This window comes from Hippopotamus amphibius, chromosome 8, assembly GCF_030028045.1.
Source record: "Hippopotamus amphibius kiboko isolate mHipAmp2 chromosome 8, mHipAmp2.hap2, whole genome shotgun sequence".
Lineage (NCBI taxonomy): Eukaryota > Metazoa > Chordata > Mammalia > Artiodactyla > Hippopotamidae > Hippopotamus > Hippopotamus amphibius.
This window is the reverse complement of record NC_080193.1, coordinates 20,335,934-20,351,856: the sequence shown is the minus strand read 5'-3', so window position 1 is coordinate 20,351,856 and position 15,923 is coordinate 20,335,934. Positions and strand designations below refer to the sequence as shown.

The following is a 15,923-nucleotide window of genomic DNA, read 5'->3' as shown; positions in this document are numbered from 1 at the left end:
AGGCTGTCCTCCCAGCTGTCTCCATCAGCATGTTTGGGGTCCACGGCTCCAGCCAGCAAAGTCTTCCCCGACTCTCCCCAGCACCTTGCGGGGGCCAGGAAGAGGGCCCCTGCTCTCTGAGAAGAGACTGCACCAACAGCCTTATTGGTTTTCACACTGGCTGGGCAGGGCAGCGAGACCCTCCTGAGTGTGTGTGTGTCTTTGTCTGAGAGTGTGGGAGGTGTGCATGTGAGCGTGTGGAAGTGTGTTTTGAGGGACAGACAAGATCCCTGCCCTTCTGAAGCTCTCAGTTGAGTGGGGGAGACAGGAGCAAGCCAGGAGACAACCACGAGATCAGGTTATTTTCGTCCAGTTGTAAGTGCTGGGAAGGCACTAGCATGATGGGATGGCGAGTGCCCGGAGGTGGCTGCTTCAGACAGGGTGGCAAGGGAAGGCCTCCCGAAGAGTGACATTGCAGCCAAGCTCTAACTGCTGCAGTGAGATCTGGCAGGAAATGGTTCTGGGCAGAGGGACTGAAACTGCAAAGGCCCTGCGGTAGGCTGAGCTTGGCATGCTTGGAGAACAGCAAAAAGTATACAAGAGGGTGAATCGTAGGGAACGAGGCTGCGTGGTATCGGGACCAAATCGTTGGGCTTAGTAGGCCACTGGTAACATTTTGGATTTTACTCTAAATCCAAAGGGAAGCTGTTTAGTCCTCACAGCAAACCCTATGAGGTGGGAACTATCCCCATTTTACAGATGTGGAAAATGAGGTTCAGAGAGGTTGAATGACCCACCCAAGGTCACACAGCTTATACATGGTGGAGTCTGGAGCGGAACCCAAGCCTTTCTCTGCTGGATTGTTCCTGAAGGTGCAGCCAGGTATCTCAGTGCCCCCTCTCCTTCTCAGGTGTGAAATCCAGGTCACTGGGCCATGGAGATCCTGGGGCCCAGCCCAAGCCTCCTGAAGCTACCAGGCTTCTGCAGGGAGGAGAATGACGATCTGGGGCCTGCTTCCCCCTCGAGGACCCAGCTCCTCAGCCCAGAGCTGTGTGGCCTGAGAACGTGATTAAAATTTTACAGCCATCTTGATTGCCCAGCGATAGTGAAGGGCCCTGCTCTCCAGGAAAGGATCCATTTCCCCAGCTCTGCATTCATTCCGCCTCTAAGCGCCTTCCTCCCCCAGGAGGCCCAGGGCAGACCAGCTCCCCAGGCAGCCACGACGCAGGCTGGCATGTGCAGCGCAACTGCACCCCCACCTCGCCTGGCTCCCTGGCTAGGGTTCTCTTTTTACAGTAGTTTTTGCATGATGAGCATTTTCTGGTCCTGAGTTTAGACCGGCCCTCCCCGGGCCCCATCTCTTCCTTGGAAACAGCATCCCCGACCCTGCCCCAACCTGGGCTCAGTCCCCTAAGGGAACAGCAGCCAGAATATTAATAGTTAGCACTGAGTCAGTGTGCTCACAGCCAGCACTGACATGTACTTCTGTTGACCTTGGGAGGTGTTGTTAGCCCCATTTTACAGGTGAGGAAACAGAGGCTCAGTGAAGTGCAGGGGCCTGTCTAGGGTCATAAACCTAGAGAGTGCAGAACCAGGATTAGGGCACCCGTCCTTTGGATTCCAGAGTGATGTGTGTGTGTGTGGTGTGTACATATGTACGTATATATGTGTGTGTATACGTATTCTTTTGAATGGACAGCACACATGCGCAGAAGGGCACAAATCATAAGTGTAGAGTTTGGTGCGTTTTCACGAACTAGACAGCACCCAGCTCCAAAAACAGAACAGCCCAGCCCTGCCGAAGCCCCCACCCACGTCCCCGTCAGTCACCACCCACCTCCCACTGGTAGTCACTACTCTAAGAGCAAAGATCAGTCTTGCCTGTTTTTTTTTAATAAATTTATTTATTTATTTATTTATTTATTTATTTTATTGGCTGTGTTGGGTCTTTTTTGCTGTGCGTGGGCTTTGTTTAGTTGCGGTGAGTGGGGGCTACTCTTCGTTGTGGTGCTTGGGGTCCTCATTGCTGTGGCTTCTCTTGTTGCGGAGCACGGGCTCTAGGCGCGTGGACTTCAGTAGTTGCAGCACATGGGCTCAATAGTTTGGCACACGGGCTTAGTTGCTCCGCGGCATGTGGGATCTTCCTGGAGCAGGAATCGAACCCGTGCTCTGCATTGGCAGGCGGATTCTTAACCACTGCGCCACCTAGGAAGCCCTAGTCTTGCCTGTTCTTGAATTTGACACAAATAAAATCATATACGGCTTCTTTCACCCAGCATTATGTTCTTTTTCTTTTAATTGAAGTATAGTTGATTTACAGTGTTGTGTTAGCTTCCGGTGTACAGCAAAGTGATTCAGTTATACACACATATATATGATATATATACATTCTTTTTCATGTTCATTTCCATTATGGTTTATTATGAGAAATTGAATATAGTTCCCTGTGCTATACACTAGAACCTGGTTTGTCTATTTTATATAGTAGTTTGAATCTACCAATCCAAACTCCTAATTTACCCCTCCCCCACCCCCAGCATTATGTTCTTAAGATTCATCTGTGTCGTGTGTAGCAGCAGCTGATCCTTCTTTGTGGCTGTGTAGTATTCCACCCAGTGACCACTCCACCATTCACTGAGTCACTCTACATTTGCAATGATGGACATTTGCATTGTTTCCAGTTTGGGGATTGTCATGAATGAAGCTGCTATGAGTAATTTTTACTGTGGTTAAAATATACATAACATAAAATTGGCCATTTAACCATTTTTTTTTAATAGACTATTTTCTAGAGCAGTTTTAGGTTCATAGCAAAATGGAGTGGAAAGTACAGAGATTTTCCACGTGTTCCCTGCCCCCCTTCCACACAGAGCCTCCCCCACTGTCAACATCCCACCCCAGATGGTACATTTCTTACAATCGATTGTCATACTGATGTGTATCATTATCACCCAAAGTGCATAGTTCACATTAGGGTTCACTCTCGGAGTTGTATATTCTATGGTTTTTGACAACGTATAGGGCCATATATCTAGCATTACAGTATCATACAGAAGAGTTTCACTGCCCTGAAAATCCACACTCTGCCTGTTCATCCCCCACCCCACCCATCCTCCCTTAACCCCTGGCAACCACTGATCCTTTTAGTGTCTCCATAGCTTTTCCAGAACGTGATATAGTTGGCATCATACAATATGTAGCTGTTTCCGATTGTCTTCTCTCCCTTAGTAATACACATTTATGTTTCCTCCATGTCTTTTCATGGCTTGAGAATTCATTTATTTTTAGCAGTAAGTAATATTCCAGTGTCTGGGTTATCATTTTATCCATTCACCTACTGAAGGATATCTTGGTTGCTTCCAAGTTTGGGCAATTATGAATAAAGCTGCTATAAACACCTATGTGCAGGTTTTTTTGTGGACATAAGTTTTCAGCTCATTTGGGTAAATACAAAGGAACATGACTGTGGATCGTATGACAGGAGTATGTTTAGTTTCATAAGAAGCCACCAAACTGTCTTCCAAAGTAACTGTGCCATTTTGCATTCCCACCAGCAATGAAAGAGAGTTCCTGTTGCTCTACATCTTCATCAGCATTTGGTGTTGTCAATGTGTTGGATTTTGGCCATTCTATTAGGTATGTAATGGTACCTCATTTTTGTTTTAATTTGCAACCGTCTACTGACAAATTACATTGAGCATCCTTTGATATGTTTATTTTCCTTCTGTAGATTTCATTTGGTGAGGTGTCTGTTCAGGTCTTTTCTCTTTTTTCAAATCAGGTTATTTGTTTTTCCTTTTGGTGAGTTTTGAGTTCTTCGTATATTTTAGGTAACAGTCCTTTATCAGATATGTCTTTTGCAAATATTTTCTCCCAGTCTGTGGCTTGTGTTCTCATTCCCTTGACCGTGTGTTTCGCAGAGTGGGAAGTTTTTAATTTTAATGACGTCTAGCTCATCAGTTATATCTTTCATGGACTGTGCCTTTAGTGTTGCATCTAAAAAATCACCTCCATGCCCAAGAAAATCTAGATTTTCTCCTATGTTATCTTGTAGGAGTTTTATAGTTTTGCATTTTACACTTAGATCTATGATCCATTTTGAGTTAATTTTTGTGAAAAGTGTAAGGTCTGTGTCAAGATCTTTTTTTTTTTTTTTGCACGTGGATACCCAGTTGTTTCAGCACCATTTGTTGAAAAGCACCGTTTGCCTTCGCTCCGCTGTATTGCCTTTACTCCTTTGTCAGAGATCAGTTGACTGTATTTGTACGGGTCTATTTCTGGGCTCTCTATTCTGTCCCATTGATCTATTTGTCTGTTCTTTTGTCAACACTGCACTGTCTTGATTACTGCAGCTTTATAGTACGTCTTGAAGTCGGGTAGTGTCAGTGCACCAACTTTGTTTTGCTCCTTCAGTGTTGTGTTGGCTATTTTCACACAGCAAAAATGACAGAGCCTGGATTTGGCCCCAGCTCTGAGTCATTCTAGCTTTTGGATAATCCATCCAAGAGCTTCCCTTCACGTACAGTTATATATATGCTTTTGTTTTTGCGCAAACAGTATCACACTTCAACTTGATTCTACCCCTTGTTTTTACTCAATACATTTAGGAGGTCATTTCATACCTTTATGTAACTTTTGTGTAAAGATAGATACATAGATTTTTTTTCCCCTGCTACAGGGTATTCTGTTGAGCTGTGCTCTGTAATTATTTGGCCACTTCCCTACGGAGGGGTATTTAGGTTATTTCCAGGTTTTTGCTACTCCAGTAACTATCTGCAAGACTAGTATCTTCGCTCCTTCCACAAGTCTATCTATAGAAGAAATTCCTACTGGGTCAAAAAAAAATGCACTTACAATTCTGAACTTTCCCAAATTCCCCTTGAAGAAGGCTGTCCCATGTGAGGAGCAGAGGCTGTTTTAAATTCAGAGAGCGTTTTCAGCCTCTGACTGGAGGCTGGAGGGTGGGGGGGCGTATCTTGCCCCGCCTGTCGCCCCTCTGGGCTTGACCTACTCTCCCCAGCTCTTGGTTCGGGCCACACTGATCCCTTTTCTGGCCAGGTGAGTTCCCACCTCAGAGCCTTTCCACTGGCTCCTTTTGCCTAGGATGCTCTCTCCTCAGACCTCTCCATGGCTCCCTCCTTCCCACCTTTTGACTTTCTCAGGGAGCCCTTCCCAGTTAAAGTAGCCCTGTGGCACTTTCCATTGCTTCACGCAGTTTTATTTCCTTTACAGGAAATAAGTAGTACTTGGCACTGCCTGAAATTATGTATTTACTTGTTGATTTTCTGTCTCCCCCACCCCGCGAAGGATGGGAGTCTTCTCATCCCCAGCACCCAGCACCCAGCCCCTAGCCCCTAGCAATCACTGAGTACCTATGGCTGCCTCCCCTCTCCCAAATCCCCACCACCCTGGCTCTGTTCTTCACTGTAAAATGTATTCCCTTCCAACAGGTATAATTTACTTATTCACTATGTGTATCTCCTGTCTCCCTCACTACAGTGTCAGCTTCAGAAGGACAAGGATCTTGTTTTGTTCCCTGTAGCATCTCAGATACTTAGAATGGTGCATGGCACATAGTAGGTGCCTTTCAACAAATATTGGTTAAATGAGTGAATGAATGAATGAATGAGGATCATGACCTCCATCCTCCAGGGCTGGCAGGTTGTCCCTCCAGAGGAAAAGGCCAGTTAAAGAGCAGGCGCCCCCAGCAGGTGTGACCATTTCCTTCTGCGGAGGAAGGGCCTGGCCCTGAGGATGAGGGAGGGGCTTGTTGCAGGTGGGCGGTGTCTAGCTCTGTCCACGCCCCACGAAGGCCACGCCCACCAGGAGGCCCCGCCCCCGCCCCTCCGCTGGCCTGGGTGCCGGCTCCGCTCCGCTCCGACCTTGCCGCTGCGCAGCCGGGGCCGGGAGGCCCTGAGGAGCGGCGGGAGGAGGGAGCGGCGGGAGGAGGGAGCGGCGGGAGGGGCGGAGCGAGCGCAGCGCCGGGCGCGGTCTCCAATGAGCCGCCCGCAACCTGCGCCCCTGAGGACCCCAGCCCGCGGCGCCCCCTCCCCACGGCTCACCTGGTGCCAGGTAAGCTAACAGGTAAGAGTGCGGCGCCCGGGACCCCAGACCCGGGGCTTTCTCAAGTCGAGATGCGAGGCCGGGCACAGGCTTGGGGGGCATTTGGCTCTCCCTGCCCTGGGGGTGGAGTAGGCATCTTAGTGTAAAGTGGGAGCCTCAGGGGAGCCTTCCTGCGCCCCCCCCCCACCCCCGCCGCCGCCGTGGTACCCTAGCACCCGCAGGTCCCAGCCCCCCATCCCTGCAGCATCCTTCCACACCACCGCAGGGAGAATGCTGCCTTTTTTTTTTTTTTAACCATTCAGGTGCCACCACCTCTTGGAAAATGGTGGGGGTGCCTTTTGGGGTGGATCCTGGGATGGCTGTTCTCCCCCCCGGGATCGGACTGGCACCTCCTCTGAGGGCTCCCCACACCCTACAGCGCTGCCTGCCCACAGATCCTGAGAGCCTGGCTATGTCAGAAGCCTGGGGGCAGGCCTGGGCCTGCCGACCTTGGCAAACCCCTTCCCCTCTGTCCCCCAGCTGGCCCACGGGCTGACCCTTCTCTGCATCCACCCTGGCAATTAGGCCTGTGGGTTCCCAGGGGCCTCTCCATTATTTCTAGTTCTTTGTTAAAACCGGATGCCCCCTCCCCAGACGTGACGTTATTTAAGATAGCTTTAAGCTGGTCTGACAGGACTCCCTGCCGCCTGGAGATAGGCTGGCCTCCATTCCCCTGCTTCAGGTGGGCAGGTGCCAGGTGACAAGAGGAGGATGGCAGGGAGGACACAGTAACTCCCCAGTTTGCCTCACCTAGAGCTGTGAGTTATCTGAAACGACTTCCCCAAGTTCCAGCCTGGGATGTGGGGGCTCAGCAAGGGTGCAAGTCAGGATGGAATAATGTGGATCCCTCTGAGTCCTGGCCCTGCATCCAGGGACCCCACAGTGACACCTGACACCAAAAGTTGGGGGAGAACTGAGCTGCATGCCCCCCCCCCCCAGGTCCTTCAGGAGCCTCTCTTGGGAGCCCTGAATAGCCTGGGCCCAGAGAGTGAGGTGTGGGGTTTCAGCCACACCTTTGCCTATTCTCTGCGGGTCATTAGACTTCCCCAGGTCTCTGTTTCCCCATCTGTAAAATGGGAATGATAACTGAGAGAACCTCCCAGAGTAGTGGTGAGGATTAACCAGGAGGGGAGGTGCCAGGCTCTTAGCACCTTGTCAAGCACTTAGTAACACCCCATAAACAGTAACTGTCGTGGTTATAATAATAATTGCTATTTGTTATCTCCTGGCTGTTTCAGACTTTCCTTTTGTGCAGCTGACAGTTGGAGATGCCCCAACCACCGTTTCTTCTACCTGGGAAGAAACAGGACCCCCAGCAGGGATGGGGTCGCTTGCTAAGCCTGTGCCATTCCTTAGCTCTTGGGGTCAAGGCGAATTGACCCTGTCTTCCTGGGCACATCAGGCCCTGGGCAGTGCCTGCTCTGACCTCTGGCCACCACCTTGTCCTTGTCCCTTGGGGCACACACGTCACCCATGTGCCCACAATTTGCCCTCCAGCTCCACCTGGGCAAACCCAGTTGCGTCCTCCAGGTCAGGCAGACAGAGAGCAGGGACATGGCTCCAAGCAGCCCCCTAGCCCTCATCCTCCCCTCCTCCCAGTCTTGGCTGGTGGTCTTGTCCACGTCACTCTCCTGCTCGGTAACTTTAAAAATAACAGAGTAGTCTGTCGCCACTGAGGGCTGTAACCTGACCCAAGTTGGATTCTGCTCCATCAGAGCCTGGAGTTGGAGGACTCAGCACTTGAGAGCTGGGGACCCTGGTGCTGTTGCTGCTCTGTCCCCAGCTCACCAGATGACCTCAGACAAGCTTCCCTCCCTCCCTCTCTGGGCCTTAGTTTCCCCATCTGTAAAACGCGGTTCAAATAGTCTGGGATGCTGGAGTGGGAAATTTTGTTTAGTTCGGCGAAGAAGATGAACAGCTGGGGCTCCCAGGTGGGTGGCTGTCAAATGGGTTGACATTACCCGAAGTGGAGGGTGTCGGGAAGGGATGCCCCGGTGACTGGGAGTGGGGGTAGGGAGGGCTGACCAAGTGCCTGGGCAGGTCTCTGGCAGATCTGCCTCCTGTCTCACTTCTGAATCCCAGCTCCTTCCCAGGGGCCAACGGACTCCTTGTACCCACCAAGAGGTGAGTTGCAGCCAAGGTGGCTGGCGGGGCCTGGGCAGCCGGCAGTAGCTTGGCCAGGAGGCCTGGTGAGGCACCCGGCCAAGAGCATCCCTCCCTGGGCTCCGACTCACACTCACCCACTCGCTGGCTCCCCGGGGCCTCTGCATTGCAGCAGACAGGAGCCTGCCCTGGCAGCCAGCTGGGGCTGGGGGTGGAACGAGGGCCTGGGCAGGGGGTGTCTGTTCCCCCATCCCCACCTTCACTCCCTCCCTGTCCTTGATTGCTCTCAGCTCTGGCTTCTGTTGGAGGAGCAGCTGCTGACGAGGCAACTGTCTTCTCCAGGACAGACTTGAGTCTTCCTGAAAGTGCTGTGGTGACTGCAGGGCCCAGGCTTGGGGACCATCACGCCCCTGGGTCCCCTCTGCATCTCAGGCCCTCCCAAGTATCATTAAAGGTCTTGCCTACCCCTGAGAGGCTGTTTTGAAGAATTATGGCTTTGGAGTTGAGAGCACAGATTTTGGAACTCGAAGGCCTGGGTTCACATCCCAACTCTGCCACTTCCTGGCTGTGTGACCTGGGGCAGGTCACTTAACCTCTCTGTGCCTCAATTTTCTCATGGGAAAATGCAGATAATAGTAGAACGTACCTCATAGGATTCTTGTGGGGATGAATACATGTGAATCACTCAGAGCAGTGCCAAGTGCTCTGTAACCTCGTGTCAGCTCTTGGTATCGTGCCTCTGTCCTTGCCATCGTTATCACTGTTGTCTGTTCTGCTTCTTGGCTGAAGCCCCTCTGGTATGGATTCTGTTCTCCTTCGATGAATATCCTCTGTTAGCACTTGCTATATATATATGTATATATGTGTATATATGTGTTTTTATTTTAGTTGAATTTAATTGACTTACAATGTTGTGTGAGTTTCTGGTGTACAGCAAAGTAATTCAGTGATACATATGTATACGTATTCTTTTTCATATTCTTTTCCGTTGTGGTTTATTACGGGGTATTGAATATGGTTCCCTGTGCTACACAGAAGGACCTTGTTGTTTATTTTATATACAATAGTGTGTATCTGCTAGTCCCAAACTCCTAATGTATCCCTTCCCCACACCCTTCCCTCTTTGGTAACCACAAGTCTGTTCTCTGTGTCTGTGGAGTCTCTGTTTTGTAAATATTTGTGTCGTATTTTAGATTCCACATATAAGTGATATCATACAGTATTTGTCTTCCTCTTTCTGACTCATTTCACTTTGTATGATCATCTCTAGGTCCATCTATGTTGCTGCAAATGGCATTATTTCATTCTTTTTCATGGCTGAGTAATATTCCGTTGTGTATATATACCATATCTTCTATCCAGTCTTCTGCTGATGGACATTTAGGTTACTTCCATGTCTTGGCTGTTGTGAGTAAGGACTTGCTATATTGCCAAGCATTTTAGCTTAGCAGTTTAGAGCCCGCTTCTGGGACCAGGCAGCTCTGGGTTCACATCCTGGCTCTGCGGCTCACCAGCTGTGTGATCTTGGCCAAGTTATTAGCTTCTCTGGGCCTCAGTTTCTCCACCAGCTAAATGGGGAGGATGATAATGTAAATCTCGCAAAGTTGCTGCGAGGATTAAATAAGCAGACACATACAAAGCATGTGGCCCACATGAAGGGCAGGGCTGCTGGGAAGGGCTGAGCCCTGTACGTGTTTGCTCATTGTAACTGGGCACCTGCTGTGCATCAGGCATGAGGTACCAAGGTGGTGAGTCAGGGGCTGGGACCCTTCACACACCGGTTCGAGTCCTGGCTTGGGCCTTTGTTGCCGGAGTGATATGGGCCACGTCCTTTTGCTTCTCTGTGCCTCAGTTTCCCCAGCTGTAAATGGGAATGTGGAAGCACCAGCTTCATGGGGTTGTGTGGGGATTCTGGCATTCCAGAACATGCCGTCAGTCACTTTGGTCTAAGCACCAGGGCTGTGGGGGAGAGCGTCTCTTGGGCTGGCCCCAGTTCCCAGTCCCTCCCCGCAGTCACCCCTGTTGTGGCTCCTTGACTTTCCCCTCTGCTGGGAACTTCAGAGCTTTGACCGTTTTTGCAGATGGGACAACAAATACCCCAGGGGAGAAAGGGATGAACCCAAGTCATAAGGTGGCACTCAGAAGCACACCCAGGCTGGTGGCAGTCCCGCCCTGGATAAGCCCCGCTCGCAAACTTGGGCCACCAGGCCCGCCTCCCACTGTGTCTCTGCAGCTTCTGGTGTCTCCCAGGCCCTGGTCCAAGGGGCCCCGTGTGGGGCATACTTAGGACAAAGCATGCCTCGAGCTCCAGGAAACCGCAAGGGCCTAGGACTGGGACTGAGGGCCATCCTGGGCTGGAGGAAAAGATTCTGGAAACTTCCAGGCAGATGCAAAAGTCCCTGGGTTGCTCTCGGGCCTGCAGCCACTTCCTCTTGGTCTAAGGGGGTTAAGGTTTACTTGGGGAGACTGAAGGCCTGATGTGGGGAGGAAGGAAGTGAACATTTATTAAGCACACAGCATGTGTGGTAACAATGACGTTCAAATGTTGACCCTCCCGCAGACATTTTACAAAGGAGGAAACAGGTTCAGAGAAATTAATAATAATAATAGCAGTAACAGTAGTAGTTATAAGAACAACAACTATACACTACACCTTCTACTTATCTCAGCTGTGCCTGCAAAGCCCTCCAGATCCCTGCCCCCTCACCCCTCTGGCCTCATGGGGCCTCCTTGCCTCTCTCAAGCACATCCACATGTGCCTACTTCAGGGCTCTGGCATTGCCTGTTCCACCTGTCCAAAATGCTTTTCCCCAGATCTCCACATGGCAGACTCCCTCACCTCTTTCAGTCTTACTCAAGTGTTACATTCACAGCGAGGTCCTCCCTGGCCCCCCTATTTAAAATTGCCCTCGGGACTTCACTGGTGGCGCAGTGGCTAAGACTCCATGCTCCCAGTGCAGGAGGCTTGGGTTTGATTCCTGGTTAGGGAATTAGATCCCACATGCATGCCTCAACTAAGAGTTCACATGCCACAACTAAGGAGCCTTCGAGCCGCAACTAAGACCTGGCACAACCAAATAAATAAATATTAAAAAATTTTTTTTAAATAAATAAAATTGTCCTCACCTCCCCCACTGCCCCCATTCCTTACACCCCACTCTCCCCCCCCCCCGCCCAGCCATCTCTCCTAACATACTGTACCGTTTACTTATGATGTTTATTATCTGTCTCTGACATGAGTGTCTCATCACCACGAGAGCAGGGATCTTTGTTATTTTTGTTCACTGTTAAATCCCCAGCACAAAGAACAGTGTCTGGCCCACAGAGGGTGCTCAGTAAATATTCCTTGAACGAATGGAACCTTCACAGTACCGCTGTGAAATCAGTATTCTTCTCACTGCCGTTTTACAGATGGGGAAAACTGAAGCTTAGAGATGTCAAGTGACTTGCCCGCGGTCACACAGCCAGCAAGTAACACACCTGAACCCCTCGCCTTGTTGCCCCTACAGGTCTGGCCTCGCACCACAGACAATGGCCTTGCCCCCGTGAGCTAGAGCCTGCCCCTCAGTGCCTGCCCACCACCCGCCAGCAGGATGCAGCTGTGGAAGGCAGTGGTGGTGACCCTGGCCTTCGTGAGCTTGGACGTCGGCATGACCACGGCCATCTACATCCTCAGCCACTCGGACCGCAGCTTGCTGGAGGACATCCGCCACTTCAACATCTTTGACTCGGTGCTGGACCTGTGGGCGGCCTGCCTGTACCGCAGCTGCCTGCTGCTGGGGGCCACCATCGGCGTGGCCAAGAACAGCGCCCTGGGGCCCCGGCGGCTGCAGGCCTCGTGGACGGTCATCGCCCTCGTGTGCCTCTTCGGGGGCATCTACACCATGGTGAAACTGCTGCTCTTCTCCGAGGTACGCAAGCCGGTCCGGGACCCGTGGTTCTGGGCCCTCTTCGTGTGGACCTACATCTCACTCGCTGCCTCCTTCCTGCTCTGGTGGCTGCTGTCCACAGTGCGGCAGGATGCCAAGGCCCTCGAGCAGGGGGCAGGGGCCGTGGCCGAGGCCGAGGGCTTCCCCGGGGAGGACCGGCCCCCGCCCGAGCAGGCCTCCGGGGCCACGCTGCAGAAGCTGCTGTCCTACACCAAGCCCGACATCGCCTTCCTCGTGGCCGCCTCCTTCTTCCTCATCGTGGCGGCTCTGGGTAAGTGCGGGCCCGTGGGGCCTGGTGGGCCCGGGGGAAGTCAGTCCAGGAGGTAGAGCCACCTTCTTCTTTCCTCTCAGATTGTAACATCTTACTTGGTTCAAAGTTCAAATCGATACGCAGAGGTAAACATTGAGAGTTTCACTCCTAATTCTGCCCCTGACTGCCCTGATCCCCATGCCCAGGGCTCACCACAGGGGAAGGTTCCAGAAGCTTCCAAGTGGACAGGAAACCACTCTTACTCACTTCTTTTATGCGCTTCCAGTGTTTCCTTATGTGACCACAAGCAAATAAGTACACGTCACTCTTGCCAGCTCTTACACTCCATCCTGTGTCTGCCTCTTCACACGTAACAGTATGTCCTGGAATTTTCCCAGTCGGTACCTCCTTCTTTTATTTGACTGCGTAATACTGCATTGTGTGGCTGTTCCACAGGTGATCCTGTTGCTGGACTCTTAGGTTGTCTTGAGTCTTTTTCTCTCGTTCATGCACATTTCATATAAATGTGGGTATTTCTGTAGGATAAATTCCTGGAAGTGGCATTTTTGGGTTCAAAGCATTTTTTGTAATGAAGCAGAATAGAATAGAGCCATCAGGATGTGTAGTCTGTGGTAAGATTAAGTATTGTTTCATGAAACTTTTATTTTAGTTGCGTGCGCCTGTGTGTAAATGTGTCCTGGTTTGTGAAGTAAATCATATCTGTTACTGTGGGTCTGGTCCAGTTTGAAAGCACCACTCTGGGAGTTCCCTGGAGGTCCAGTGGTTAGGACTCCGTGCTTTCACTGCTGTGGCTGGGGTTCAATCCCTGGTCGGGAAACTGAGATCCCATGAGCCGTGCACCGCGGCGAAAGAAAGGAAGGGAGTGAGCGAGGGAGTGAGGGAGGGAAGAACCACTCCAGCAACGTGGGTGGGAAGAGACGTCACAGAGTGGAAATTCCGTGGGTTCTGGGGGTGACAAGGCCCGGGTACAAATCTCCGTCCTGCTCCATGCCTGGCTATGTGACCGTGGGCAAGTGATCAAACCTTTCAGAGCCTTACTTCCTTCTTCTGTGAAATGGGGATTGGTAGCATCCTTATCCCAAGAATAAAGACAGAGAGGAGAAGGATAGGTACAGAGGAGGAGAAGAGCTTGGTACAGAGTGATAAGTACATGAATGTTAGCTGCTAGGAGTTGTTGCATGTTCAGCTCACAGGGACAGAGTCCAAGAGTGGCCGCAAAGCCAGAGTGATCTCAGAGAGGACAGGCGAACCCCAGGACCCATTTCTGTGTACCGTCCACACTCCGCCCTCTCGGTCCTGGCCCCTAAATTACCTCTGTGTAATTTTAGGCGAGTTACTTAACCTCTCTAAGTCTCACGTCCTCATCTGTAAAATGGGCATCAACAGTTGCAGGGTTGCAAGGTTCAGCGCGTTCACATGCCTCGGACAGCTCCTGGCACCTAGAAAGCTCCCAGTAAACGCCAGTGGCTGTGAGTATTGGGACAACCCCGCTTCATTTAACCAGGTAGTTTCTCCTACTCATGCGTCAGGTCCCAAATGTCTGCTCCTGAGACGCCTACTCGGATGCTGCCAACCGTGGCCCTTAATTGCAGCACTGGTGACGTGAAAATGACGCATCCACTCTCCTGTCTGCCCTTCCAGGCTTTGAGCCCCTTGAGGACAGGGGCCAGGTCTGACTCATCTGGGGCCCCCTGATACCTGGCACAGAATCAGCCTCACTGAGTGAACGAATGAATGAATGAGTGAACAGATGGCCGTCCTGCCCATGTTGGCAGATGTTGCCCCCTCGGCCTCATTCCCTCTGCCTGCCAGGGCGCCGTTGTCAGCTGGTGTGCACTCAGAGAATACAGATGTCCTAAAATACAGCCAAGCAGATTGTGCCAGCCTGCAGGATTGTGTCGAGGTTAAGGGCTCAACTAGAGATCAGATCCCCCGGCTTCACCAGTAACTTTGGTCAAGTTTGCTTACCATGGCCAAGCTTTCTCATCCTGCAATGAGGGCCGCGTCAGGTTATTGTGAAAATTAAATGAGGTGAAGCACGGTGCCTGGAAAAACTAGGTACTTCATAAAAGGTAGGTACTGTGATTATTAACAATCATTTTTCAGTCAGTAAACATCGAGTAGGGCCCAGCTTTTCTTGAAATCTTGTAATCTAAAAGAAAAATCACCCATTGTGAAATCTCCTAATTTAAAAGAAAAACCACCCATTGTGAGGGAAAAAAAAATCTAGTTTTAGTGCTGAGTATCTCCCACTGAGATTCTTTAATATGGATTCATGGCAACCTAACTACAATAACCTTGGGCAAATGATTTAACCTCTCTGAACCTCAGTCTCCTTGTCTGTAAAATGGGAAGAATGATAATACCACACCTAGGGGATTATTGGGAGGCATTTGAGACTTGAAAGAGATGAGGGAGCAGCTATTAAGGTAACAGTGCTCCAGACAGAGGGAAAAACCTGTGCAAAGGTCCTGAGGCAGGAAGGTGCCTGATCGTTAGAGGAAAAGCAGAGAGGCCAGCACAGCTGGGAGCAGGGAGTGGGGGGAGAGTAGAAGACAAGGCAGTGAAGTTGCAAGGCCCAGTTGTGCGGGGTGCCGTCGGCCACCATAAAGACTTTGACTTTGACCCTGGATGAGATGATCTGACTTGGGTTTCACAGGTTCCCGCTGTCGGCTGAGTGGAGAACAGGCTGATGGGGACAAAGGTGGCAGCAGGGGGAACCAGCGGTTTGCTGAGATAGTCCAAAGGGGTTGACGAGCCCGGGTGGGGCAGGAGAGGCTGTGAATTCTGGAAATGTTTTGAAGGTGGAGCTGCAGGATTTGCTGGTGGACTGGAGAGTTTCACCTGGTTCTTGGGCAGATTGGACAGAACGGTCTGCATACCGGCCTAGCACAGCACCCCACCCGGCAAGGGCTCCGTAAACGTCCGTGGTGGTTAATATCACCGGTGCTTGCTGAAATCAAAATGCTGCTGGAGTTGCCCGTGCCCTCTGCTTCCCTGTGGGTAAACTGAGGCAGAGATTCAGCTGAGGTAGAACTTCACAGCGGTGGCTGGAGACCCCATCTGGCCGAAGGCAAGGGAGACGGAGACCCTCTAGGCTGCTGCCGTGTGGGCTCTGTGCGGAGACCAGCAGAGGGCGCCAGAACCCCACGGGAGGCCTGGCTGTCCTGGCTGAGCCGGTCCCGCAGAGCTGACCAGGGAGGGGCGTGCTAGACCTGCCCAGGGCGCATTCATTGACCTTTGTTGAGCGCCTCCTGTATGCCCAGCCCTGAGCCAAGCTATGGCTGCTGAAAGAGCTGCAGTGAAAACGGGGCACAGCCTGGTCGGACCACCTTCCATTCCGTGTCCGTTGTTTCCATAGGCTGAGAGTGGGCATTCATTCCGGGTTATTGGGAGGGAAGGCACAAGACACGGGCCCTCAGATTGGAAACTGGTTTGGGTTTGAGTCCTGGCCCTTCCTCTCAGTTGCTGTGTGACTTTGGACAAATTACTCAGCACCTCTGTGAAATGCGGGTGACGTCCCTGCGCGGCCCCTCCCT

At 51.4% G+C, this 15,923-nt stretch overlaps 1 protein-coding gene across 5 annotated transcripts in view; it reads left to right on the top strand.

Annotated features, from left to right (window-relative positions):
- Window positions 1-15,923, top strand: part of ABCB9 (ATP binding cassette subfamily B member 9) — a 37,440-nt gene that overhangs the window by 4,402 nt on the left and 17,115 nt on the right. For 2 of the 5 annotated variants that reach the window (XM_057746655.1, XM_057746657.1), the window contains exons 2-3: window positions 3,534-3,615; window positions 11,694-12,384. In XM_057746655.1, the coding sequence (XP_057602638.1) occupies window positions 11,778-12,384 (607 nt within the window). In that variant the 5' untranslated portion in view covers window positions 3,534-3,615; window positions 11,694-11,777. Of the gene's footprint in view, window positions 1-3,533; window positions 3,616-5,943; window positions 6,064-11,693; window positions 12,385-15,923 lie in introns of those variants that run through there. The other 3 variants (XM_057746660.1, XM_057746658.1, XM_057746659.1) reach the window with 3 other exon arrangements.